Source organism: Montipora capricornis, chromosome 7 (genome assembly GCF_036669925.1).
Source record: "Montipora capricornis isolate CH-2021 chromosome 7, ASM3666992v2, whole genome shotgun sequence".
Classification (NCBI taxonomy): domain Eukaryota; kingdom Metazoa; phylum Cnidaria; class Anthozoa; order Scleractinia; family Acroporidae; genus Montipora; species Montipora capricornis.
This window is the reverse complement of record NC_090889.1, coordinates 48029338-48053556: the sequence shown is the minus strand read 5'-3', so window position 1 is coordinate 48053556 and position 24219 is coordinate 48029338. Positions and strand designations below refer to the sequence as shown.

The following is a 24219-nucleotide window of genomic DNA, read 5'->3' as shown; positions in this document are numbered from 1 at the left end:
TGCATAAGACACTATCCTGAGCATAAAAGATTTACTTTTTATGATAACAATTCAATTAACTGATAACCTAGAGAAACCACAAAGTGTTGGCCACAGAAATGTAACGCCAACTGATCTGGCGGGTCCTCAGTTACTCAATGCAAAACGGGCTCTCCAGAACGCAACATAACACAACGCAAAAGAAATCTATCGCGATGGAGCAGTACAAACACACATCCACTTACGTTTTTGAAACGATGCACGAGGATAAGAGCTAGACCCGCTGGCATTTTCTTGTCTCACTCGTCTATCGAAGGAAATCGATGCGGCTGAAATAAACACGTCGTCTCGCTCTCTCTACGGCCAAGAATGAAAGAAGTAAAATCACAGTTTTGCAGTGCACCAAGTACGGAACATTCACCTACAATTTCAGCAGTGGACTTCACAAATACAACTCACCTTCCTTAGTCTTTACACCGCCACCGCATCTCCTTCCCTGCCCTGCCTGAAACGTTACCAACAAACCTTCCCATTAGCCAACTTTGCCACCGGGGTTTGGTGCGGGGACTAGCGCGAACGCAGGTCCCCACTACCAGAAATTATACGCTCGAGTTACCCACATTTGGGGTAATCGCAAGGGTCAACCCAATCGAAGTGCAATGAAAGAGCCTCACCTTGAGAGGACTGCCTCCCTGATCACAGTGCCTCCCGCGTCAGGTAAGTATGCCTTTTCAATCTCTCCGGAACCGCAAAACGCAACTTGTCTGCGCATACCATGTGGTAATGGGGGTCACGTGCTCCTCGTCCTGTCGTGTCGTGCTGTCCACTCGCTGCTATGCTACCTAGAAAAGAGAAGAGAATGTGAAGGTTGGTTGCTTGGTCACTTGTTCTGCTTTCACTTGATTATTTCTTCCCCAGAGGGAAGTGGGCCACGCTCGGAGGTAGTGCTATACCGAGGCAACCCGTGGCCGGGACGAGGCAAGCCTCTTTTCCACGGCCCAGTTCCAAAAATCAGTTTAATATATGAGCTGCTCGATGAGCAGCTATGGAAAGCCAAATGGTGCAAAATTCAAGAACCAAAATTGCCTTCACATTCAACAAGTTTCCTATCAAGCTCAAGGCAGATTTCAATCAAGCTCAACAAAATCAAGTCACTTTCAACGAATTTTCTCTCAAGATCAAGACATAATTTTAAGCAAGCTCAACAAAATGAAGTCATCACGTTCAACAAATTTTCTTTCAAGGTCAAGAGACGTTTGAGTCAAGCTCAAGAATGAATTTAAGTAACTTTCAAAGAATGAATTATCTCAATTTCAGGCTTCGTTCCACTACCGACACCAAATTAGTTGACACGTTCTAACAACTTGAACCTTCAAGATCAAGCCGCGATCACCATCACGCTTTCTTGCATCAAACAACGTTGTCAACAAACTCCGTACACTGTCAACAAACTCCGAACACTGTCAACAAACTGCGAACACTGTCAAGAAAGGAGTTAACCCACAATGCAAGTTGTTTCAATAACTACCTCGTATACTATTCCGGAATTATTAACCCATAATGCATTTCGATATTTTCCCGCCAAAAATTGAAGATGGATGCAAACACCTTAGGATGGGAGCAATTCTTTGAAGAATTGCTCTATTTAATGAATGATTATGAAGCCTTTTACAACTCAACAGATTACAGATTGCAAGAAAATATAGTTATTCGAATGGAGTCAGCCCTTCTTGCGCTTCAACAGATCGTACCTTTGGTGATCAATGCTAGACTTGAGTGTGCTTCGGTTGTACAAGAAATTTTTAACAACGTCCGTATTTTGTTTTTAGAATGGACAAGAAGGGAAACTCAAACAGGCTCTCCTTGCACTAACCTGGCAATTTATTCATTAGAATTCCCAAATGTTGGGCGAAGTGGACGGCCGGGCAGGCCAAAGTTTGAAATCAAAGAGGATGTTCTCATTGAATTGCGCTCATACGGTTTCACCTGGAAACAAATTGCAGACATGCTCCTGGTATCAAGGTGGACTATAAGAAGACGTGTTGTTGAATATGGTCTACAGGAAACAACAGGATTTTCTGAATTGTCTGATGAACGAATAGACTTTTATGTCAAACAGTTTATTGAAGAGCACGGAAGTCTTGTGGGTTGTTCCATAGTCCAAGGTTTCCTTAAGTCACTTGGCTTCAGACTACAGCGCCGCAGAGTAAGGGCAAGCATGTCTCGATTAGATCCACGTAATTCTCGCATCAGATGGGCTATTGTTGTTTCAAGACGAGCATATTCAGTTCAAGGGCCCAACAGTCTGTGGCACATTGACGGCCACCATAGTCTCGTGAACTGGGGATTTGTGATACACGGAGGAATAGACGGTTTCTCGAGGCTGATAGTGTACCTTCACTGCTCCACTAACAACAGAAAAGACACTGTGACTCGCCTTTTTCGCTCTGCTACTGAGCGCTATCACTGGCCTTCAAGAGTACGGAGTGATCATGGTGGAGAAAATGTTGGCGTTTGGCAGTTAATGGAAGACGTGCGTGGTCCAAATAGAGGAAGTTTCCTGGCTGGAACATCGGTGCATAATCAACGCATCGAGCGTCTCTGGCGGGATGTGTTTTGTACTGTGTGCCATATTTTTTATTACACATTTCAGGCCATGGAGGAATCCGGACAGCTTCAGCGAAACAACAGTTTGCACAAGTTTGTACTACACTACATTTTTACCCCCAGAATAAATAAGGCCCTCCAGTCATTTTCCGCTGCATGGAATCACCATCCTATGAGAACGGAACGCCAATGGTCTCCACTTCAAATGTGGACAAATGGGGTGCTTGACATAAGAAATCATCCACTCATAGGACTTTCTGATATAGCAGAATCCGGAAGGGATGTTGATGACCTTGAATGGTATGGTTTCGACCCCTTTGCACCGACGCCCTGTGATGATGGACTTTCCACGGTAATAGTCGAAGATGTGAATATTGACTTACCCACTGGCATCTTAACTTTGCTCAGGCAGAATATTGATCCTTTACAACATTCAGATAGCTTTGGGATTGATTTGTTTCAGGATGGTTTATTGCTATTAACACAGAATACAGAGTAGAATAACATGTCGAGGAGTGATAACCATGACATTGTCGTGAACGCCAACTTTTACTTAAATGGTACTATCCACAGTATACTAAAAGAGGTGAATTCAGAATTACGGGAGAGAATAATTTTGATCCGGGAAAGAGGAATAGTGTTATGTATGCTACTCACAGCATAAATCATGTTCTCTGTTATTCATCGTTGTATATACGTTAGTATCATTGAAGTATTAGTGTAATTGTCAGCGGTGAATCTAAGAATTTAGTGTCATATTCACCGCGCTACCTGGTGAATATAAAATTTTGGAGGCGCGGCTGCTAAGCTAATCTAGCACTTTTCGTGCCTTTTTATCATGTTTTGGCATGTTGTTTTGCATTTTCCTGATATTCACCACCGAAAATTACACTAAAACAATTATTCCCTTCAAGCTCACTGAAGACTGGGATTGCTACACATCAGTCTTTATTAGCTTTAACCAGAAACCCATAAGGTTTGAAACGAGTGACGTGCGTTCACAGCTTCCGAATATTCAGTGCGAACTGATTGGTTGAATGTTTCAGTGCTAAGTACCATATTTGGAAACCCCTCGCTCTTGTTGTTCCAAATATGGTACTTAGCAAATCGAATATTCAGAAGCTTGTTTCCCAGCACACAAGGGGCCGTTACACGTTTCAACCCTTATGGGTTTCTGTTTTAACACGGGGTTTATTTCCCAAATAAAAAACGAAAACCAAAAAACTCAACATAAAATCATGTTGCATAAATAATAAATAAGTAACACCAAGAACTGGACAAAATGCCAACCTTTAATGCCATTTTTGCTCATAAACTACTTTTGTGTGAAAACCAACCACAACATCCTTACAATAAAAATCTACAATAGAATTTCCACCAATTCTCTACTTCTCAAATCCCATACATCTTGTCCCTCCCCCCCGCCCCCCCCCCCCCCAACTTGTGCATAATCATTCTTTTTGATTTCTCTTGGGGCATGAAGATGTCTCACAAGAAATCGAAAACAATGCCTATGCAACTTGTTGGGGAGGTGTATTATGGGATTTGAGAAAGTAGAGAATTTACAAAATAATATACCCACCCAAAAATGTTAGTGAGGCTGATTTTAATATCAACAAGAGAATATTACCCCAGCTGCCATTTTTCCATGACCTTTACACTGTATGGTGCATACACAACCACCACCAAAAGTCATGAATTTTAGCTCGGAAAAGTACATTGGAATGGACAAGGCCACATTAACCTGAATTTTCAACGACCAAAATTTGCAAAATGTAGCTGAGTTAATTTGTCAACTTAATAAAAACTTCATAACCTTTCAAGAACAATAGTATAACACAACAATTGTTAGCCAGACACTGAATTGTTAAAACAAACATGACACTTCAAGGCTGCTGCCTAAGGAAATTTTCGGGGAGCCCTTCGGGCTTCCAACATTAAAAGTTAGTAGCCAAAGTCATTTTTTCAAGAGCCCAGAATTAATTAATTCCAGCTGGGCTCATATTTACAAGAAAGTGAGGATGAATCAGGGCGCCCGTTCGGGCTACTCGTTCAGAAATTTGGTCGCCCGCGCTCGCAAATAAGGCGCCCCAGGCGCCCGGGCGACCATTAGGCAGCAACCTTACACTTGTCTGAGCTTCGGTCCCAGAAAGGAAGACGTTCTGGCTTACTTTTGTTTTTAAACAGGGAATTTGAACAGAACTCATAATGGTGTAGAAATATGGCGAACCGTGTCTCTTGCATTGGATGACACAGCTGTCACAGAAACCATTGATTGTTTTCAAACTTAACAATAAGAACAATGCACTAATAGGTCCCAGACAAGTTAAACGTTTTACTACGTAATAATGCACATGAAAAAACAACAAACATGCAGGCAATTCGAAATTCATGAGGTAGTCTTGCTAATGCAGGGTAAATGAGAAGTTGTGTTATGACAGTGACTGACACTGAATTAACCCAAGGTTATACAGTATTAAAAGAGGAGCTTCCAAGAACTGCATTCAAGCATGCACCAAACTGCTCAAAGCAACTGAAATGTAAAGGTAACTTCAGTTCCATGGTACAAGTTGAAGCAAAAATGTTTGGGGTATCTTCAACACTAACATTAACACAACCTGGGAGCAAAGCTGACGTTGCAGATTTGCATCCAGTAACAAAGCCTAAAAATTTACACAACATATCTTCATTAGCACTGGCAATGAAACTTAATAACATGTGTGTTACACTTATTACTCTCGGGTTGGTGGAATCTGGCAAACACAGCAAAGATTTGACAAAATCTGCATTAATTTCACCTTTTTGATGTACAAAAAGGTGCTCAAATTTACTTGGTGCTTTTTCAATTTCTTTTAATAGACCCAGAATAGCTAATCCCTTTCTGAACTGATCAAGAACTCCTTTGTGCTTGATAAGTGTTTCGTGATACACAAGAGCTTGAACCACTGCTAATTTGTTCTGTTCCTGCAAATTGCAACATACATTTAAAATTATTGTAATCATTTAGATTGCATTTAAACTTCAAGAATTGCAGAACAAGTTCAAGAAAATTAAGAGTGAAGTGAGCTAAACATGTATGAACTAGATTACACTATATGAAAATGGTTTTTTTCAATTCCTCTCTGACTGTCTTTCATCCTCACCAGATACCCAAGTTATGATGGATGAAATTATCCTTATTTTTATTGTTCTTATTGGCAGGGAAAAAACATCACTGTACATCCAAGATACAAGAACTTTTTCACATACACCCATAACTTAAGACCGTTACAGGTACATTAAAAAGCTCTAACATTAATTCTAATAACTACAGTAAAACCTGTATAATAAACAGAAATACACCAGACCCTTGCTACTGACAGCTTAATAAACCTGTGTGCTAAATACAAGTTTGCCTTACAGAAAATATGATATGAAAAGTTTGGGACTCGCTGAAGCTTGTCTTTGCTTACTACACAGTGTGTGTTTAATACATTGCACACTTAATACAGGTTTCCCTGTATAATACAATCATATTCCTACATTTGTGACATTTGTAAGCCTATAATTAAAATGGACAAAATATGACCACATACCTTCAGAGCACACATATATAGATTAAGTGCGTATGTACAAGCCAAACTACTACTATTACTAAAAAAAAAAACAAAGAAAAAAAATAATAAAACGGCAACATCCCTTTTGTTTTCTTACCGTCAACAGTCTTCTTTCCCCACAATTTTGCATGAGCTGTACAAATTCGTCTTCGTGGTTGATGTTTTCAATGTCCTCAGATGTTGCATCTCTAACCTGTAATTTGCAGTAATAGCAAAAAATGGTATAAGAAACCCATGGATGGTTTCTAAAAAGAAAATATTATTAAGTCCTTTCCACCATAAAATACGGGACCTTACAAATTATAAAGGATTGTGCAATGTTAATAAATTATCATTCCCTTTAGGATATTACTTTTTTATTACATCTGAAGTTTTCACTGGAAAATTGCATTTTGTGGAATTTTCACCACCAAGACACAGTAAAGCACTTTAACTTAACCAATTTACATACCGTACCAATTACAAGGGCAATATTAACAGAACCAAGCAAAAACAAAGTTCATACTGGAACAGATTACAGTAGTTAACTTTTACTGTGTTAATAACTATTGAAGGGTACAAGGCACAGCAGAGTACAAAATATTATATCACTTTTTGTTTTCTTATCAAACTGTTGGAAGTACAGTACTAGAAATATAATAGGGGGAAAAACTAAATGCAACACTTACCCTTGCGACATAGCCAGCCAAGATTCCATCACTGATGTCCATGACACTAGCCCTTGCGACACCCTGCTGCAAATCTCCAGTTGCAATATACCAATATACAACAGGTGACAAATAGGGGAACCCTGGCCCACCTTGGATCATACTGTGGGCAACCATTTTACCAAGAACTTCAAACACTCCATTTAGCACGTTGTCACTTCGGTATATAGGAACTAAACGTTCGTATGGGCCTTGAAACATCTTTAACCCTACTTCTCCCTTTGCTAATGCAAGGAAAGCATCTTCGTACGCTTGACGAAGCACTCCTCCATTATCAATTGCTGGCTCTCTTCTGAACTGTAACTTAATCTGCAAATCTGGATCAAAGTTAGGGTCCTTGTAATAATGAAATAAATCAAGAACCAGATCATCTCTGTCCACTTTAATTTTCTCAGCCAGACCATACCCTTTCATTTTCAACTTGAGATGCTTAAGTATCCCTGAAGCATCCACAGCTGTACTAGACTGCTCACATGTATCTGCTTTCTCACTCAACTTCTCAGCTGCCAATTCAAGAGAACCACAGTGATTGAGGGCATCTCTGATATCACTTAGTTCAGCCTCGGGAAACAACTCAGTCAAAGAGGAAATGTTTTCATCCATGAGCGAAACATCTGATGATGTTGATGGTACTTCGTCACCCACAAAAATGGATGTTGTTGTGTTTGCTGAAGAAGTGGGCTTGTAACTACTTGGAGGCAACATAGCTGGTAAGGTGCTATCACTATCATCAGAAGTAGGTGTATATGTACCTTCAATTACATCCTTGTTGATATTTAATCTAACGTAAAGCTTACCAGCACCACAAAGATGCTTCACATGTGCATAGTCCCATGAATGGTTTTCTTTCACTACAGGTGACAAAATTGTGTTTCTCTCTCTCTTCACAAAGTCAAAGTCATTCTCTGATATCAGTGGAAATTTGACTTTAAATAATTCCTTCAATTCTTGGCGAATTGTCTGTTCGTTTGCGCCGGTTAACAAATCAAACTCCCCTTTCACTAATATCATTTCCTCTTTAATTGTGTACTCTTCATTTTCACCTGCATCTTCTTCCTCGTCATCAACGTTAATCTTTACTTCATCAAGAAGAAACACTGTCTTCGGTACAACATGTGCTTTTTGCCTTGAAGCAGGAGCTTTCCTTTTTCGTAATGGGTGTCCGGTCAAAGAAGTCGATCTATCGAGTGCTCGAGCGGACATGGCTGGTGCACTTCGACAAGTAGGCACTAGCGCTGATTGTACAGGTTGTTGACTGGTTTCGCCTAGTTGTCTTGCAGCAAAGGACGCAGATGAACGAATCAGGTTTCTTGTTCTATTAACCAAAGTCTGGGTAGTGGAATTCCCTCTAGAATTTTCCAATTCTTCGCGCACACATCTTCGAACTATTTCTTCCAATCCGTCGGAACTTCCCGCCATTTTGGTTGAGTTTTGAACGAGAAAACGTATTATGGTATGCCTTATACAAGTTGCAGTGAATGTTGCATTGTGGGTTAACTCCTTTGTTGACAGTGTTCGCAGTTTGTTGACAGTGTATGGAGTTTGTTGACAACGTTGTTTGATGCAAGAAAGCGTGATGGTGATCGCGGCTTGATCTTGAAGGTTCAAGTTGTTAGAACGTGTCAATTAATTTGGTGTCGGTAGTGGAACGAAGCCTGAAATTGAGATAATTCATTCTTTGAAAGTGACTTAAATTCATTCTTGAGCTTGACTCAAACGTCTCTTGACCTTGAAAGAAAATTTGTTGAACGTGATGACTTCATTTTGTTGAGCTTGCTTAAAATTATGTCTTGATCTTGAGAGAAAATTCGTTGAAAGTGACTTGATTTTGTTGAGCTTGATTGAAATCTGCCTTGAGCTTGATAGGAAACTTGTTGAATGTGAAGGCAATTTTGGTTCTTGAATTTTGCACCATTTGGCTTTCCATACTTGGTCACTTGTTCTGCTTTCACTTGATTATTTCTTCCCCAGAGGGAAGTGGGCCACGCTCGGAGGTAGTGCTATACCGAGGCAACCCGTGGCCGGGACGAGGCAAGCCTCTTTTCCACGGCCCAGTTCCAAAAATCAGTTTAATATATGAGCTGCTCGATGAGCAGCTACAATCCGTGCCAAGGAAAGAATGCCCAAAGCCAACTTGAAAGCGAGGCGCACACACAACGATCGCCCTTGTACAGTGGGCAGCAGTACCAGCATTGCATGGCACTTGCGTGTTGACGGCAAGAGGACAAATGCACATTGTGATTGCTCTGACCTCGTTTTCATTTCCCCTTATAACAAAGTTAATTTTCACGGCAAATTACTTGTCTACGACCATACCACAGGGAAAACACCGGTTCTCGTCCGATCACCGAAGTTAAGCCCTGTCGGGCGGGGTTAGTACTTGGATGGGAGACCGCCTGGGAATACCCCGTGTTGTAGGCTTCCCTTTTTCCTTCGTACACTTGATTATCTCAAATAATCTCAGTTTCCTCCATGAAAGAACATTCCAAACCAGCTTTTTTGAACACAACATGCCAACGATATGTCAAAGATGAGACATACAACAAAAAACAAAATAGTTCACACGAGAAAGTGGAACTTGTATTCCCAAGGGAGCGCGTGCGCGCGAGATCTTATCCATCCAACGTTTATGACATGAAACGTATCCTTTCGTGTGAGCAAAGAACAGGCTACGACAAGTAAAAAATGCATGCACTGTTATGCATTAGATGGAAGTTAACCTAGCCCGGATGATATGTATACAACGAAGGCTACAACACTATAACATTCATCTTGCGAAAACGTGACTTATGTGACGTAGCGCACTTCAAAGTCTTACTGTTCCCTACTCAACACGGACAGTACGTATTGAAAGGGTGCATAACACACTATCCTGAGCATAAAGATTTACTTTTTATGATAACAATTCAATTAACTGATAACATATAGAGAAACCACAAAGTGTTGGCCACAGAAATGTAACGCCAACTGATCTGGCGGGTCCTCAGTTACTCAATGCAAAACGGGCTCTCCAGAACGCAACATAACACAACGCAAAAGAAATCTATCGCGATGGAGCAGTACAAACACACATCCACTTACGTTTTTGAAACGATGCACGAGGATAAGAGCTCGACCCGCTGGCATTTTCTTGTCTCACTCGTCTATCGATGGAAATCGATGCGGCTGAAATAAACACGCCCCTCGCTCTCTCTACGGCCAAAATGAAAGAAATAAAATCACAGTTTTGCAGTGCACCAAGTACGGAACATTCACCTACAATTTCAGCAGTGGACTTCACAAATACAACTCACCTTCCTTAGTCTTTACACACCGCCACCGCATCTCCTTCCCTGCCCTGCCTGAAACGTTACCAACAAACCTTCCCATTAGCCAACTTTTGCACCGGGGTTTGGTGCGGGGACTAGCGCGAAAAACGCAGGTCCCCACTACCAGAAATTATACGCTCGAGTTACCCACATTTGGGGTAATCGCAAGGGTCAACCCAATCGAAGTGCAATGAAAGAGCCTCACCTTGAGAGGACTGCCTCCCTGATCACAGTGCCTCCCGCGTCAGGTAAGTATGCCTTTTCAATCTCTCCGGAACCGCAAAACGCAACTTGTCTGCGCATACCATGTGGTAATGGGGGTCACGTGCTCCTCGTCCTGTCGTGTCGTGCTGTCCACTCGCTGCTGCTATGCTACCTAGAAAAGAGAAGAGAATGTGAAGGTTGGTTGCTTGGTCACTTGTTCTGCTTTCACTTGATTATTTCTTCCCCAGAGGGAAGTGGGCCACGCTCGGAGGTAGTGCTATACCGAGGCAACCCGTGGCCGGGACGAGGCAAGCCTCTTTTCCACGGCCCAGTTCCAAAAATCAGTTTAATATATGAGCTGCTCGATGAGCAGCGTATCAGATATTAAGCTGATAAGAACAGATACTACACTTGATCTTAGCCAAAAGGCCGAGAAGCGATGCCCGTAAATGCTCACAGCGGACAAGGTGCTCCCAGTCTCATGGCCACGAGATATGGTGGTCCGATTACAATCCGTGCCAAGGAAAGAATGCCCAAAGCCAACCTGAAAGCGAGGCGCACACAACGATCGCCCTTGTACAGTGGGCAGCAGTACCAGCATTGCATGGCACTTGCGTTGACGGCAAGAGGACAAATGCACATTGTGATTGCTCTGACCTCGTTTTCATTTTCCCTTATAACAAAGTTTAATTTTCACGGCAAATTACTTGTCTACGACCATACCACAGGGAAAACACCGGTTCTCGTCCGATCACCGAAGTTAAGCCCTGTCGGGCGGGGTTAGTACTTGGATGGGAGACCGCCTGGGAATACCCCGTGTTGTAGGCTTCCCTTTTTCCTTCCGTACACTTGATTATCTCAAATAATCTCAGTTTCCTCCATGAAAGAACATTCCAAACCAGCTTTTTGAACACAACATGCCAACGATATGTCAAAGATGAGACATACAACAAAAACAAAATAGTTCACACGAGAAAGTGGAACTTGTATTCCCAAGGGAGCGCGTGCGCGCGAGATCTTATCCATCCAACGTTTATGACATGAAACGTATCCTTTCGTGTGAGCAAAGAACAGGCTACGACAAGTAAAAAATGCATGCACTGTTATGCATTAGATGGAAGTTAACCTAGCCCGGATGATATGTATACAACGAAGGCTACAACACTATAACATTCATCTTGCGAAAACGTGACTTATGTGACGTAGCGCACTTCAAAGTGTTACTGTTCCCTACTCAACACGGACAGTACGTATTGAAAGGGTGCATAACACACTATCCTGAGCATAAAATATTTACTTTTTATGATAACAATTCAATTAACTGATAACATAGAGAAACCACAAAGTGTTGGCCACAGAAATGTAACGCCAACTGATCTGGCGGGTCCTCAGTTACTCAATGCAAAACGGGCTCTCCAGAACGCAACATAACACAACGCAAAAGAAATCTATCGCGATGGAGCAGTACAAACACACATCCACTTACGTTTTTGAAACGATGCACGAGGATAAGAGCTCGACCCGCTGGCATTTTCTTGTCTCACTCGTCTATCGATGGAAATCGATGCGGCTGAAATAAACACGCCCTCTCGCTCTCTCTACGGCCAAAAATGAAAGAAATGAAAATCACAGTTTTTGCAGTGCACCAAGTACGGAACATTCACCTACAATTTCAGCAGTGGACTTCACAAATACAACTCACCTTCCTTAGTCTTTACACCGCCACCGCATCTCCTTCCCTGCCCTGCCTGAAACGTTACCAACAAACCTTCCCATTAGCCAACTTTGCCACCGGGGTTTGGTGCGGGGACTAGCGCGAACGCAGGTCCCCACTACCAGAAATTATACGCTCGAGTTACCCACATTTGGGGTAATCGCAAGGGTCAACCCAATCGAAGTGCAATGAAAGAGCCTCACCTTGAGAGGACTGCCTCCCTGATCACAGTGCCTCCCGCGTCAGGTAAGTATGCCTTTTCAATCTCTCCGGAACCGCAAAACGCAACTTGTCTGCGCATACCATGTGGTAATGGGGGTCACGTGCTCCTCGTCCTGTCGTGTCGTGCTGTCCACTCGCTGCTATGCTACCTAGAAAAGAGAAGAGAATGTGAAGGTTGGTTGCTTGGTCACTTGTTCTGCTTTCACTTGATTATTTCTTCCCCAGAGGGAAGTGGGCCACGCTCGGAGGTAGTGCTATACCGAGGCAACCCGTGGCCGGGACGAGGCAAGCCTCTTTTCCACGGCCCAGTTCCAAAAATCAGTTTAATATATGAGCTGCTCGATGAGCAGCGTATCAGATATTAAGCTGATAAGAACAGATACTACACTTGATCTTAGCCAAAAGGCCGAGAACGATGCCCGTAAATGCTCACAGCGGACAAGGTGCTCCCAGTCTCATGGCCACGAGATATGGTGGTCCGATTACAATCCGTGCCAAGGAAAGAATGCCCAAAGCCAACTTGAAAGCGAGGCGCACACAACGATCGATCGCCCTTGTACAGTGGGCAGCAGTACCAGCATTGCATGGCACTTGCGTTGACGGCAAGAGGACAAATGCACATTGTGCTTGCTCTGACCTCGTTTTCATTTCCCCTTATAACAAAGTTAATTTTCACGGCAAATTACTTGTCTACGACCATACCACAGGGAAAACACCGGTTCTCGTCCGATCACCGAAGTTAAGCCCTGTCGGGCGGGGTTAGTACTTGGATGGGAGACCGCCTGGGAATACCCCGTGTTGTAGGCTTCCCTTTTTCCTTCCGTACACTTGATTATCTCAAATAATCTCAGTTTCCTCCATGAAAGAACATTCCAAACCAGCTTTTTTGAACACAACATGCCAACGATATGTCAAAGATGAGACATACAACAAAAACAAAATAGTTCACACGAGAAAGTGGAACTTGTATTCCCAAGGGAGCGCGTGCGCGCGAGATCTTATCCATCCAACGTTTATGACATGAAACGTATCCTTTCGTGTGAGCAAAGAACAGGCTACGACAAGTAAAAAATGCATGCACTGTTATGCATTAGATGGAAGTTAACCTAGCCCGGATGATATGTATACAACGAAGGCTACAACACTATAACATTCATCTTGCGAAAACGTGACTTATGTGACGTAGCGCACTTCAAATCCTTACTGTTCCCTACTCAACACGGACAGTACGTATTGAAAGGGTGCATAAGACACTATCCTGAGCATAAAAGATTTACTTCTTATGATAACAATTCAATTAACTGATAACATAGAGAAACCACAAAGTGTTGGCCACAGAAATGTAACGCCAACTGATCTGGCGGGTCCTCAGTTACTCAATGCAAAACGGGCTCTCCAGAACGCAACATAACACAACGCAAAAGAAATCTATCGCGATGGAGCAGTACAAACACACATCCACTTACGTTTTTGAAACGATGCACGAGGATAAGAGCTCGACCCGCTGGCATTTTCTTGTCTCACTCGTCTATCGATGGAAATCGATGCGGCTGAAATAAACACGCCCTCTCGCTCTCTCTACGGCCAAAAATGAAAGAAATAAAATCACAGTTTTGCAGTGCACCAAGTACGGAACATTCACCTACAATTTCAGCAGTGGACTTCACAAATACAACTCACCTTCCTTAGTCTTTACACCGCCACCGCATCTCCTTCCCTGCCCTGCCTGAAACGTTACCAACAAACCTTCCCATTAGCCAACTTTGCCACCGGGGTTTGGTGCGGGGACTAGCGCGAACGCAGGTCCCCACTACCAGAAATTATACGCTCGAGTTACCCACATTTGGGGTAATCGCAAGGGTCAACCCAATCGAAGTGCAATGAAAGAGCCTCACCTTGAGAGGACTGCCTCCCTGATCACAGTGCCTCCCGCGTCAGGTAAGTATGCCTTTTCAATCTCTCCGGAACCGCAAAACGCAACTTGTCTGCGCATACCATGTGGTAATGGGGGTCACGTGCTCCTCGTCCTGTCGTGTCGTGCTGTCCACTCGCTGCTATGCTACCTAGAAAAGAGAAGAGAATGTGAAAGTTGGTTGCTTGGTCACTTGTTCTGCTTTCACTTGATTATTTCTTCCCCAGAGGGAAGTGGGCCACGCTCGGAGGTAGTGCTATACCGAGGCAACCCGTGGCCGGGACGAGGCAAGCCTCTTTTCCACGGCCCAGTTCCAAAAATCAGTTTAATATATGAGCTGCTCGATGAGCAGCATCAGATATTAAGCTGATAAGAACAGATACTACACTTGATCTTAGCCAAAAGGCCGAGAAGCGATGCCCGTAAATGCTCACAGCGGACAAGGTGCTCCCAGTCTCATGGCCACGAGATATGGTGGTCCGATTACAATCCGTGCCCAGGAAAGAATGCCCAAAGCCAACTTGAAAGCGAGGCGCACACAACGATCGCCCTTGTACAGTGGGCAGCAGTACCAGCATTGCATGGCACTTGCGTTGACGGCAAGAGGACAAATGCACATTGTGATTGCTCTGACCTCGTTTTCATTTCCCCTTATAACAAAGTTAATTTTCACGGCAAATTACTTGTCTACGACCATACCACAGGAAAACACCGGTTCTCGTCCGATCACCGAAGTTAAGCCCTGTCGGGCGGGGTTAGTACTTGGATGGGAGACCGCCTGGAATACCCCGTGTTGTAGGCTTCCCTTTTTCCTTCCGTACACTTGATTATCTCAAATAATCTCAGTTTCCTCCATGAAAGAACATTCCAAACCAGCTTTTTTGAACACAACATGCCAACGATATGTCAAAGATGAGACATACAACAAAAACAAAATAGTTCACACGAGAAAGTGGAACTTGTATTCCCAAGGGAGCGCGTGCGCGCGAGATCTTATCCATCCAACGTTTATGACATGAAACGTATCCTTTCGTGTGAGCAAAGAACAGGCTACGACAAGTAAAAAATGCATGCACTGTTATGCATTAGATGGAAGTTAACCTAGCCCGGATGATATGTATACAACGAAGGCTACAACACTATAACATTCATCTTGCGAAAACGTGACTTATGTGACGTAGCGCACTTCAAAGTGTTACTGTTCCCTACTCAACACGGACAGTACGTATTGAAAGGGTGCATAACACACTATCCTGAGCATAAAATATTTACTTTTTATGATAACAATTCAATTAACTGATAACATAGAGAAACCACAAAGTGTTGGCCACAGAAATGTAACGCCAACTGATCTGGCGGGTCCTCAGTTACTCAATGCAAAACGGGCTCTCCAGAACGCAACATAACACAACGCAAAAGAAATCTATCGCGATGGAGCAGTACAAACACACATCCACTTACGTTTTTGAAACGATGCACGAGGATAAGAGCTCGACCCGCTGGCATTTTTCTTGTCTCACTCGTCTATCGATGGAAATCGATGCGGCTGAAATAAACACGCCCTCTCGCTCTCTCTACGGCCAAAAATGAAAAAGAATAAAATCACAGTTTTGCAGTGCACCAAGTACGGAACATTCACCTACAATTTCAGCAGTGGACTTCACAAATACAACTCACCTTCCTTAGTCTTTACACCGCCACCGCATCTCCTTCCCTGCCCTGCCTGAAACGTTACCAACAAACCTTCCCATTAGCCAACTTTGCCACCGGGGTTTGGTGCGGGGACTAGCGCGAACGCAGGTCCCCACTACCAGAAATTATACGCTCGAGTTACCCACATTTGGGGTAATCGCAAGGGTCAACCCAATCGAAGTGCAATGAAAGAGCCTCACCTTGAGAGGACTGCCTCCCTGATCACAGTGCCTCCCGCGTCAGGTAAGTATGCCTTTTCAATCTCTCCGGAACCGCAAAACGCAACTTGTCTGCGCATACCATGTGGTAATGGGGGGTCACGTGCTCCTCGTCCTGTCGTGTCGTGCTGTCCACTCGCTGCTATGCTACCTAGAAAGAGAGAAGAATGTGAAGGTTGGTTGCTTGGTCACTTGTTCTGCTTTCACTTGATTATTTCTTCCCCAGAGGGAAGTGGGCCACGCTCGGAGGTAGTGCTATACCGAGGCAACCCGTGGCCGGGACGAGGCAAGCCTCTTTTCCACGGCCCAGTTCCAAAAATCAGTTTAATATATGAGCTGCTCGATGAGCAGCGTATCAGATATTAAGCTGATAAGAACAGATACTACACTTGATCTTAGCCAAAAGGCCGAGAAGCGATGCCCGTAAATGCTCACGCCCTAGCGGACAAGGTGCTCCCAGTCTCATGGCCACGAGATATGGTGGTCCGATTACAATCCGTGCCAAGGAAAGAATGCCCAAAGCCAACTTGAAAGCGAGGCGCACACAACGATCGCCCTTGTACAGTGGGCAGCAGTACCAGCATTGCATGGCACTTGCGTTGACGGCAAGAGGACAAATGCACATTGTGATTGCTCTGACCTCGTTTTCATTTCCCCTTATAACAAAGTTAATTTTCACGGCAAATTACTTGTCTACGACCATACCACAGGGAAAACACCGGTTCTCGTCCGATCACCGAAGTTAAGCCCTGTCGGGCGGGGTTAGTACTTGGATGGGAGACCGCCTGGGAATACCCCGTGTTGTAGGCTTCCCTTTTTCCTTCCGTACACTTGATTATCTCAAATAATCTCAGTTTCCTCCATGAAAGAACATTCCAAACCAGCTTTTTTGAACACAACATGCCAACGATATGTCAAAAGATGAGACATACAACAAAAACAAAATAGTTTTCACACGAGAAAGTGGAACTTGTATTCCCAAGGGAGCGCGTGCGCGCGAGATCTTATCCATCCAACGTTTATGACATGAAACGTATCCTTTCGTGTGAGCAAAGAACAGGCTACGACAAGTAAAAAATGCATGCACTGTTATGCATTAGATGGAAGTTAACCTAGCCCGGATGATATGTATACAACGAAGGCTACAACACTATAACATTCATCTTGCGAAAACGTGACTTATGTGACGTAGCGCACTTCAAAGTGTTACTGTTCCCTACTCAACACGGACAGTACGTATTGAAAGGGTGCATAACACACTATCCTGAGCATAAAATATTTACTTTTTATGATAACAATTCAATTAACTGATAACATAGAGAAACCACAAAGTGTTGGCCACAGAAATGTAACGCCAACTGATCTGGGGGTCCTCAGTTACTCAATGCAAAACGGGCTCTCCAGAACGCAACATAACACAACGCAAAAGAAATCTATCGCGATGGAGCAGTACAAACACACATCCACTTACGTTTTTGAAACGATGCACGAGGATAAGAGCTCGACCCGCTGGCATTTTTCTTGTCTCACTCGTCTATCGATGGAAATCGATGCGGCTGAAATAAACACACGCCCCCTCTCGCTCTCTCTACGGCCAAAAATGAAAGAAATAAAATCACAGTTTTGCAGTGTGCACCAAGTACGGAACATTCACCTACAATTTCAGCAGTGGACTTCACAAATACAACTCACCTTCCTTAGTCTTTACACCGCCACCGCATCTCCTTCCCTGCCCTGCCTGAAACGTTTACAACAAACCTTCCCATTAGCCAACTTTGCCACCGGGGTTTGGTGCGGGGACTAGCGCGAACGCAGGTCCCCACTACCAGAAATTATACGCTCGAGTTACCCACATTTGGGGTAATCGCAAGGGTCAACCCAATCGAAGTGCAATGAAAGAGCCTCACCTTGAGAGGACTGCCTCCCTGATCACAGTGCCTCCCGCGTCAGGTAAGTATGCCTTTTCAATCTCTCCGGAACCGCAAAACGCAACTTGTCTGCGCATACCATGTGGTAATGGGGGTCACGTGCTCCTCTCGTCCTGTCGTGTCGTGCTGTCCACTCGCTGCTATGCTACCTAGAAAAGAGAAGAGAATGTGAAGGTTGGTTGCTTGGTCACTTGTTCTGCTTTCACTTGATTATTTCTTCCCCAGAGGGAAGTGGGCCACGCTCGGAGGTAGTGCTATACCGAGGCAACCCGTGGCCGGGACGAGGCAAGCCTCTTTTCCACGGCCCAGTTCCAAAAATCAGTTTAATATATGAGCTGCTCGATGAGCAGCGTATCAGATATTAAGCTGATAAGAACAGATACTACACTTGATCTTAGCCAAAAGGCCGAGAAGCGATGCCCGTAAATGCTCACAGCGGACAAGGTGCTCCCAGTCTCATGGCCACGAGATATGGTGGTCCGATTACAATCCGTGCCAAGGAAAGAATGCCAAAGCCAACTTGAAAGCGAGGCGCACACAACGATCGCCCTTGTACAGTGGGCAGCAGTACCAGCATTGCATGGCACTTGCGTTGACGGCAAGAGGACAAATGCACATTGTGATTGCTCTGACCTCGTTTTCATTTCCCCTTATAACAAAGTTAATTTTCACGGCAAATTACTTGTCTACGACCATACCACAGGGAAAAACACCGGTTCTCGTCCGATCACCGAAGTTAAGCCCTGTCGGGCGGGGTTAGTACTTGGATGGGAGACCGCCTGGGAATACCCCGTGTTGTAGGCTTCCCTTTTTCCTTCCGTACACTTGATTATCTCAAATAATCTCAGTTTCCTCCATGAAAGAACATTCCAAACCAGCTTTTTTTTTGAACACAACATGCCAACGATATGTCAAAGATGAGACATACAACAAAAACAAAATAGTTCACACGAGAAAGTGGAACTTGTATTCCCAAGGGAGCGCGTGCGCGCGAGATCTTATCCATCCAACGTTTATGACATGAAACGTATCCTTTCGTGTGAGCAAAGAACAGGCTACGACAAGTAAAAAATGCATGCACTGTTATGCATTAGATGGAAGTTAACCTAGCCCGGATGATATGTATACAACGAAGGCTACAACACTATAACATTCATCTTGCGAAAACGTGACTTATGTGACGTAGCGCACTTCAAAGTGTTACTGTTCCCTACTCAACACGGACAGTACGTATTGAAAGGGTGCATAACACACTATCCTGAGCATAAAATATTTACTTTTTATGATAACAATTCAATTAACTGATAACATAGAGAAACCACAAAGTGTTGGCCACAGAAATGTAACGCCAACTGATCTGGCGGGTCCTCAGTTACTCAATGCAAAACGGGCTCTCCAGAACGCAACATAACACAACGCAAAAGAAATCTATCGCGATGGAGCAGTACAAACACACATCCACTTACGTTTTTGAAACGATGCACGAGGATAAGAGCTCGACCCGCTGGCATTTTCTTGTCTCACTCGTCTATCGATGGAAATCGATGCGGCTGAAATAAACACGCCCTCTCGCTCTCTCTACGGCCAAAAATGAAAGAAATAAAATCACAGTTTTGCAGTGCACCAAGTACGGAACATTCACCTACAATTTCAGCAGTGGACTTCACAAATACAACTCACCTTCCTTAGTCTTTACACCCCACCGCCACCGCATCTCCTTCCCTGCCCTGCCTGAAACGTTACCAACAAACCTTCCCATTAGCCAACTTTGCCACCGGGGTTTGGTGCGGGGACTAGACTAGCGCGAACGCAGGTCCCCACTACCAGAAATTATACGCTCGAGTTACCCCACATTTTGGGGTAATCGCAAGGGTCAACCCAATCGAAGTGCAATGAAGAGAGCTCACCTTGAGAGAGGACTGCCTCCCTGATCACAGTGCCTCCCGCGTCAGGTAAGTATGCCTTTTCAATCTCTCCGGAACCGCAAAACGCAACTTGTCTGCGCATACCATGTGGTAATGGGGGTCACGTGCTCCTCGTCCTGTCGTCGTGTCGTGCTGTCCACTCGCTGCTATGCTACCTAGAAAAGAGAAGAGAATGTGAAGGTTGGTTGCTTGGTCACTTGTTCTGCTTTCACTTGATTATTTCTTCCCCAGAGGGAAGTGGGCCACGCTCGGAGGTAGTGCTATACCGAGGCAACCCGTGGCCGGGACGAGGCAAGCCTCTTTTCCACGGCCCAGTTCCAAAAATCAGTTTAATATATGAGCTGCTCGATGAGCAGCGTATCAGATATTAAGCTGATAAGAACAGATACTACACTTGATCTTAGCCAAAAGGCCGAGAAGCGATGCCCGTAAATGCTCACAGCGGACAAGGTGCTCCCAGTCTCATGGCCACGAGATATGGTGGTCCGATTACAATCCCGTGCAAGGAAAGAATGCCCAAAGCCAACTTGAAAGCGAGGCGCACACAACGATCGCCCTTGTACAGTGGGCAGCAGTACCAGCATTGCATGGCACTTGCGTTGACGGCAAGAGGACAAATGCACATTGTGATTGCTCTGACCTCGTTTTTCATTTCCCCTTATAACAAAGTTAATTTTCACGGCAAATTACTTGTCTACGACCATACCACAGGGAAAACACCGGTTCTCGTCCGATCACCGAAGTTAAGCCCTGTCGGGCGGGGTTAGTACTTGGATGGGAGACCGCCTGGGAATACCCCGTGTTGTAGGCTTCCCTTTTTCCTTCCGTACACTTGATTATCTCAAATAATCTCAGTTTCCTCCATGAAAGAACATTCCAAACCAGCTTTTTTGAACACAACATGCCAACGATATGTCAAAGATGAGACATACAACAAAAACAAAATAGTTCACACGAGAAAGTGGAACTTGTATTCCCAAGGGAGCGCGTGCGCGCGAGATCTTATCCATCCAACGTTTATGACATGAAACGTATCCTTTCGTGTGAGCAAAGAACAGGCTACGACAAGTAAAAAATGCATGCACTGTTATGCATTAGATGGAAGTTAACCTAGCCCGGATGATATGTATACAACGAAGGCTACAACACTATAACATTCATCTTGCGAAAACGTGACTTATGTGACGTAGCGCACTTCAAAGTGTTACTGTTCCCTACTCAACACGGACAGTACGTATTGAAAGGGTGCATAACACACTATCCTGAGCATAAAATATTTACTTTTTATGATAACAATTCAATTAACTGATAACATAGAGAAACCACAAAGTGTTGGCCACAGAAATGTAACGCCAACTGATCTGGCGGGTCTCAGTTACTCAATGCAAAACGGGCTCTCCAGAACGCAACATAACACAACGCAAAAGAAATCTATCGCGATGGAGCAGTACAAACACACATCCACTTACGTTTTTGAAACGATGCACGAGGATAAGAGCTCGACCCGCTGGCATTTTCTTGTCTCACTCGTCTATCGATGGAAATCGATGCGGCTGAAATAAACACGCCCTCTCGCTCTCTCTACGGCCAAAAATGAAAGAAATAAAATCACAGTTTTGCAGTGCACCAAGTACGGAACATTCACCTACAATTTCAGCAGTGGACTTCACAAATACAACTCACCTTCCTTAGTCTTTACACCGCCACCGCATCTCCTTCCCTGCCCTGCCTGAAACGTTACCAACAAACCTTCCCATTAGCCAACTTTGCCACCGGGGGTTTGGTGCGGGGACTAGCGCGAACGCAGGTCCCCACTACCAGAAATTATACGCTCGAGTTACCCACATTTGGGGTAATCGCAAGGGTCAACCCAATCGAAGTGCAATGAAAGAGCCTCACCTTGAGAGGACTGCCTCCCTGATCACAGTGCCTCCCGCGTCAGGTAAGTATGCCTTTTCAATCTCTCCGGAACCGCAAAACGCAACTTGTCTGCGCATACCATGTGGTAATGGGGGTCACGTGCTCCTCGTCCTGTCGTGTCGTGCTGTCCACTCGCTGCTATGCTACCTAGAAAAGAGAAGAGAATGTGAAGGTTGGTTGCTTGGTCACTTGTTCTGCTTTCACTTGATTATTTCTTCCCCAGAGGGAAGTGGGCCACGCTCGGAGGTAGTGCTATACCGAGGCAACCCGTGGCCGGGACGAGGCAAGCCTCTTTTCCACGGCCCAGTTCCAAAAATCAGTTTAATATATGAGCTGCTCGATGAGCAGCGTATCAGATATTAAGCTGATAAGAACAGATACTACACTTGATCTTAGCCAAAAGGCCGAGAACGATGCCCGTAAATGCTCACAGCGGACAAGGTGCTCCCAGTCTCATGGCCACGAGATATGGTGGTCCGATTACAATCCGTGCCAAGGAAAGAATGCCCAAAGCCAACTTGAAAGCGAGGCGCACACAACGATCGCCCTTGTACAGTGGGCAGCAGTACCAGCATTGCATGGCACTTGCGTTGACGGCAAGAGGACAAATGCACATTGTGATTGCTCTGACCTCGTTTTCATTTCCCCTTATAACAAAGTTAATTTTCACGGCAAATTACTTGTCTACGACCATACCACAGGGAAAACACCGGTTCTCGTCCGATCACCGAAGTTAAGCCCTGTCGGGCGGGGTTAGTACTTGGATGGGAGACCGCCTGGGAATACCCCGTGTTGTAGGCTTCCCTTTTTCCTTCCGTACACTTGATTATCTCAAATAATCTCAGTTTCCTCCATGAAAGAACATTCCAACCAGCTTTTTTGAACACAACATGCCAACGATATGTCAAAGATGAGACATACAACAAAAACAAAATAGTTCACACGAGAAAGTGGAACTTGTATTCCCAAGGGAGCGCGTGCGCGCGAGATCTTATCCATCCAACGTTTATGACATGAAACGTATCCTTTCGTGTGAGCAAAGAACAGGCTACGACAAGTAAAAAATGCATGCACTGTTATGCATTAGATGGAAGTTAACCTAGCCCGGATGATATGTATACAACGAAGGCTACAACACTATAACATTCATCTTGCGAAAACGTGACTTATGTGACGTAGCGCACTTCAAAGTGTTACTGTTCCCTACTCAACACGGACAGTACGTATTGAAAGGGTGCATAACACACTATCCTGAGCATAAAATATTTACTTTTTATGATAACAATTCAATTAACTGATAACATAGAGAAACCACAAAGTGTTGGCCACAGAAATGTAACGCCAACTGATCTGGCGGGTCCTCAGTTACTCAATGCAAAACGGGCTCTCCAGAACGCAACATAACACAACGCAAAAGAAATCTATCGCGATGGAGCAGTACAAACACACATCCACTTACGTTTTTGAAACGATGCACGAGGATAAGAGCTAGACCCGCTGGCATTTTCTTGTCTCACTCGTCTATCGAAGGAAATCGATGCGGCTGAAATAAACACGTCGTCTCGCTCTCTCTACGGCCAAGAATGAAAGAAGTAAAATCACAGTTTTGCAGTGCACCAAGTACGGAACATTCACCTACAATTTCAGCAGTGGACTTCACAAATACAACTCACCTTCCTTAGTCTTTACACCTCCACCGCATCTCCTTCCCTGCCCTGCCTGAAACGTTACCAACAAACCTTCCCATTAGCCAACTTTGCCACCGGGGTTTGGTGCGGGGACTAGCGCGAACGCAGGTCCCCACTACCAGAAATTATACGCTCGAGTTACCCACATTTGGGGTAATCGCAAGGGTCAACCCAATCGAAGTGCAATGAAAGAGCCTCACCTTGAGAGGACTGCCTCCCTGATCACAGTGCCTCCCGCGTCAGGTAAGTATGCCTTTTCAATCTCTCCGGAACCGCAAAACGCAACTTGTCTGCGCATACCATGTGGTAATGGGGGTCACGTGCTCCTCGTCCTGTCGTGTCGTGCTGTCCACTCGCTGCTATGCTACCTAGAAAAGAGAAGAGAATGAGAAGGTTGGTTGGTCACTTGTTCTGCTTTCACTTGATTATTTCTTCCCCAGAGGGAAGTGGGCCACGCTCGGAGGTAGTGCTATACCGAGGCAACCCGTGGCCGGGACGAGGCAAGCCTCTTTTCCACGGCCCAGTTCCAAAAATCAGTTTAATATATGAGCTGCTCGATGAGCAGCGTATCAGATATTAAGCTGATAAGAACAGATATT

The 24219-nt window shown here is 44.5% G+C and overlaps 1 protein-coding gene, 24 non-coding genes and 4 pseudogenes across 25 annotated transcripts; 9 read left to right on the top strand and 20 right to left on the bottom strand.

The window, feature by feature from the left end:
* Positions 1-540: 540 nt before the first annotated feature.
* Positions 541-704, bottom strand: LOC138058393 (U1 spliceosomal RNA). The gene has a single exon (XR_011133920.1). It is a non-coding gene; the product is annotated as a U1 spliceosomal RNA (small nuclear RNA).
* Positions 705-898: 194 nt separating this feature from the next.
* On the bottom strand, positions 899-1026 carry LOC138058572 (U2 spliceosomal RNA; annotated as a pseudogene).
* Position 1027: 1 nt separating this feature from the next.
* On the top strand, positions 1028-4384 carry LOC138057310 (uncharacterized; annotated as a pseudogene).
* Positions 4385-4539: 155 nt separating this feature from the next.
* Positions 4540-8813, bottom strand: LOC138057309 (uncharacterized). Its single transcript, XM_068903364.1, has 3 exons — positions 6851-8813; positions 6280-6375; positions 4540-5550 (listed from the first exon to the last, which is right to left on the bottom strand). The coding sequence occupies exons 1-3, from the start codon at positions 8306-8308 to the stop codon at positions 5053-5055; spliced, it is 2052 nt and encodes a 683-aa protein (XP_068759465.1). The 5' UTR covers positions 8309-8813; the 3' UTR covers positions 4540-5052.
* A 48-nt stretch (positions 8814-8861) lies between these two features.
* LOC138058570 (U2 spliceosomal RNA) lies at positions 8862-9010 on the bottom strand (annotated as a pseudogene).
* A 181-nt stretch (positions 9011-9191) lies between these two features.
* Positions 9192-9310, top strand: LOC138058389 (5S ribosomal RNA). Its single transcript, XR_011133916.1, has one exon. It is a non-coding gene; the product is annotated as a 5S ribosomal RNA (ribosomal RNA).
* Positions 9311-10286: 976 nt separating this feature from the next.
* On the bottom strand, positions 10287-10453 carry LOC138058439 (U1 spliceosomal RNA). The gene has a single exon (XR_011133962.1). It is a non-coding gene; the product is annotated as a U1 spliceosomal RNA (small nuclear RNA).
* Positions 10454-10650: 197 nt separating this feature from the next.
* On the bottom strand, positions 10651-10842 carry LOC138058488 (U2 spliceosomal RNA). The gene has a single exon (XR_011134008.1). It is a non-coding gene; the product is annotated as a U2 spliceosomal RNA (small nuclear RNA).
* A 268-nt stretch (positions 10843-11110) lies between these two features.
* LOC138058377 (5S ribosomal RNA) lies at positions 11111-11229 on the top strand. The gene has a single exon (XR_011133905.1). It is a non-coding gene; the product is annotated as a 5S ribosomal RNA (ribosomal RNA).
* Positions 11230-12205: 976 nt separating this feature from the next.
* LOC138058392 (U1 spliceosomal RNA) lies at positions 12206-12369 on the bottom strand. The gene has a single exon (XR_011133919.1). It is a non-coding gene; the product is annotated as a U1 spliceosomal RNA (small nuclear RNA).
* A 194-nt stretch (positions 12370-12563) lies between these two features.
* Positions 12564-12754, bottom strand: LOC138058512 (U2 spliceosomal RNA). The gene has a single exon (XR_011134030.1). It is a non-coding gene; the product is annotated as a U2 spliceosomal RNA (small nuclear RNA).
* Positions 12755-13025: 271 nt separating this feature from the next.
* Positions 13026-13144, top strand: LOC138058374 (5S ribosomal RNA). Its single transcript, XR_011133903.1, has one exon. It is a non-coding gene; the product is annotated as a 5S ribosomal RNA (ribosomal RNA).
* Positions 13145-14119: 975 nt separating this feature from the next.
* LOC138058391 (U1 spliceosomal RNA) lies at positions 14120-14283 on the bottom strand. The gene has a single exon (XR_011133918.1). It is a non-coding gene; the product is annotated as a U1 spliceosomal RNA (small nuclear RNA).
* A 194-nt stretch (positions 14284-14477) lies between these two features.
* Positions 14478-14667, bottom strand: LOC138058516 (U2 spliceosomal RNA). The gene has a single exon (XR_011134034.1). It is a non-coding gene; the product is annotated as a U2 spliceosomal RNA (small nuclear RNA).
* Positions 14668-14934: 267 nt separating this feature from the next.
* On the top strand, positions 14935-15051 carry LOC138058367 (5S ribosomal RNA). Its single transcript, XR_011133898.1, has one exon. It is a non-coding gene; the product is annotated as a 5S ribosomal RNA (ribosomal RNA).
* A 977-nt stretch (positions 15052-16028) lies between these two features.
* On the bottom strand, positions 16029-16192 carry LOC138058390 (U1 spliceosomal RNA). Its single transcript, XR_011133917.1, has one exon. It is a non-coding gene; the product is annotated as a U1 spliceosomal RNA (small nuclear RNA).
* Positions 16193-16386: 194 nt separating this feature from the next.
* Positions 16387-16578, bottom strand: LOC138058487 (U2 spliceosomal RNA). The gene has a single exon (XR_011134007.1). It is a non-coding gene; the product is annotated as a U2 spliceosomal RNA (small nuclear RNA).
* A 272-nt stretch (positions 16579-16850) lies between these two features.
* Positions 16851-16969, top strand: LOC138058362 (5S ribosomal RNA). The gene has a single exon (XR_011133894.1). It is a non-coding gene; the product is annotated as a 5S ribosomal RNA (ribosomal RNA).
* A 984-nt stretch (positions 16970-17953) lies between these two features.
* On the bottom strand, positions 17954-18117 carry LOC138058388 (U1 spliceosomal RNA). Its single transcript, XR_011133915.1, has one exon. It is a non-coding gene; the product is annotated as a U1 spliceosomal RNA (small nuclear RNA).
* A 196-nt stretch (positions 18118-18313) lies between these two features.
* LOC138058486 (U2 spliceosomal RNA) lies at positions 18314-18505 on the bottom strand. Its single transcript, XR_011134006.1, has one exon. It is a non-coding gene; the product is annotated as a U2 spliceosomal RNA (small nuclear RNA).
* A 266-nt stretch (positions 18506-18771) lies between these two features.
* Positions 18772-18891, top strand: LOC138058603 (5S ribosomal RNA). Its single transcript, XR_011134098.1, has one exon. It is a non-coding gene; the product is annotated as a 5S ribosomal RNA (ribosomal RNA).
* A 988-nt stretch (positions 18892-19879) lies between these two features.
* LOC138058476 (U1 spliceosomal RNA) lies at positions 19880-20047 on the bottom strand. The gene has a single exon (XR_011133998.1). It is a non-coding gene; the product is annotated as a U1 spliceosomal RNA (small nuclear RNA).
* A 197-nt stretch (positions 20048-20244) lies between these two features.
* On the bottom strand, positions 20245-20436 carry LOC138058485 (U2 spliceosomal RNA). The gene has a single exon (XR_011134005.1). It is a non-coding gene; the product is annotated as a U2 spliceosomal RNA (small nuclear RNA).
* A 268-nt stretch (positions 20437-20704) lies between these two features.
* On the top strand, positions 20705-20823 carry LOC138058351 (5S ribosomal RNA). The gene has a single exon (XR_011133883.1). It is a non-coding gene; the product is annotated as a 5S ribosomal RNA (ribosomal RNA).
* Positions 20824-21798: 975 nt separating this feature from the next.
* Positions 21799-21962, bottom strand: LOC138058387 (U1 spliceosomal RNA). The gene has a single exon (XR_011133914.1). It is a non-coding gene; the product is annotated as a U1 spliceosomal RNA (small nuclear RNA).
* A 194-nt stretch (positions 21963-22156) lies between these two features.
* Positions 22157-22347, bottom strand: LOC138058511 (U2 spliceosomal RNA). The gene has a single exon (XR_011134029.1). It is a non-coding gene; the product is annotated as a U2 spliceosomal RNA (small nuclear RNA).
* Positions 22348-22614: 267 nt separating this feature from the next.
* LOC138058340 (5S ribosomal RNA) lies at positions 22615-22733 on the top strand. The gene has a single exon (XR_011133872.1). It is a non-coding gene; the product is annotated as a 5S ribosomal RNA (ribosomal RNA).
* A 974-nt stretch (positions 22734-23707) lies between these two features.
* LOC138058386 (U1 spliceosomal RNA) lies at positions 23708-23871 on the bottom strand. Its single transcript, XR_011133913.1, has one exon. It is a non-coding gene; the product is annotated as a U1 spliceosomal RNA (small nuclear RNA).
* Positions 23872-24061: 190 nt separating this feature from the next.
* LOC138058555 (U2 spliceosomal RNA) lies at positions 24062-24219 on the bottom strand (annotated as a pseudogene).

Excerpts from the sequence above, each read along its gene's own strand:
- LOC138057309 (XM_068903364.1), bottom strand. The coding sequence starts at position 8,308 with ATGGCGGGAAGTTCCGACGGATTGGAAGAAATAGTTCGAAGATGTGTG. Across the intron at positions 6,376-6,850 it reads TGGCTGGCTATGTCGCAAGG|GTTAGAGATGCAACATCTGA; the intron begins GTAAGTGTTGCA and ends TGCAAATTACAG. Across the intron at positions 5,551-6,279 it reads GGGAAAGAAGACTGTTGACG|GAACAGAACAAATTAGCAGT; the intron begins GTAAGAAAACAA and ends TGCAATTTGCAG.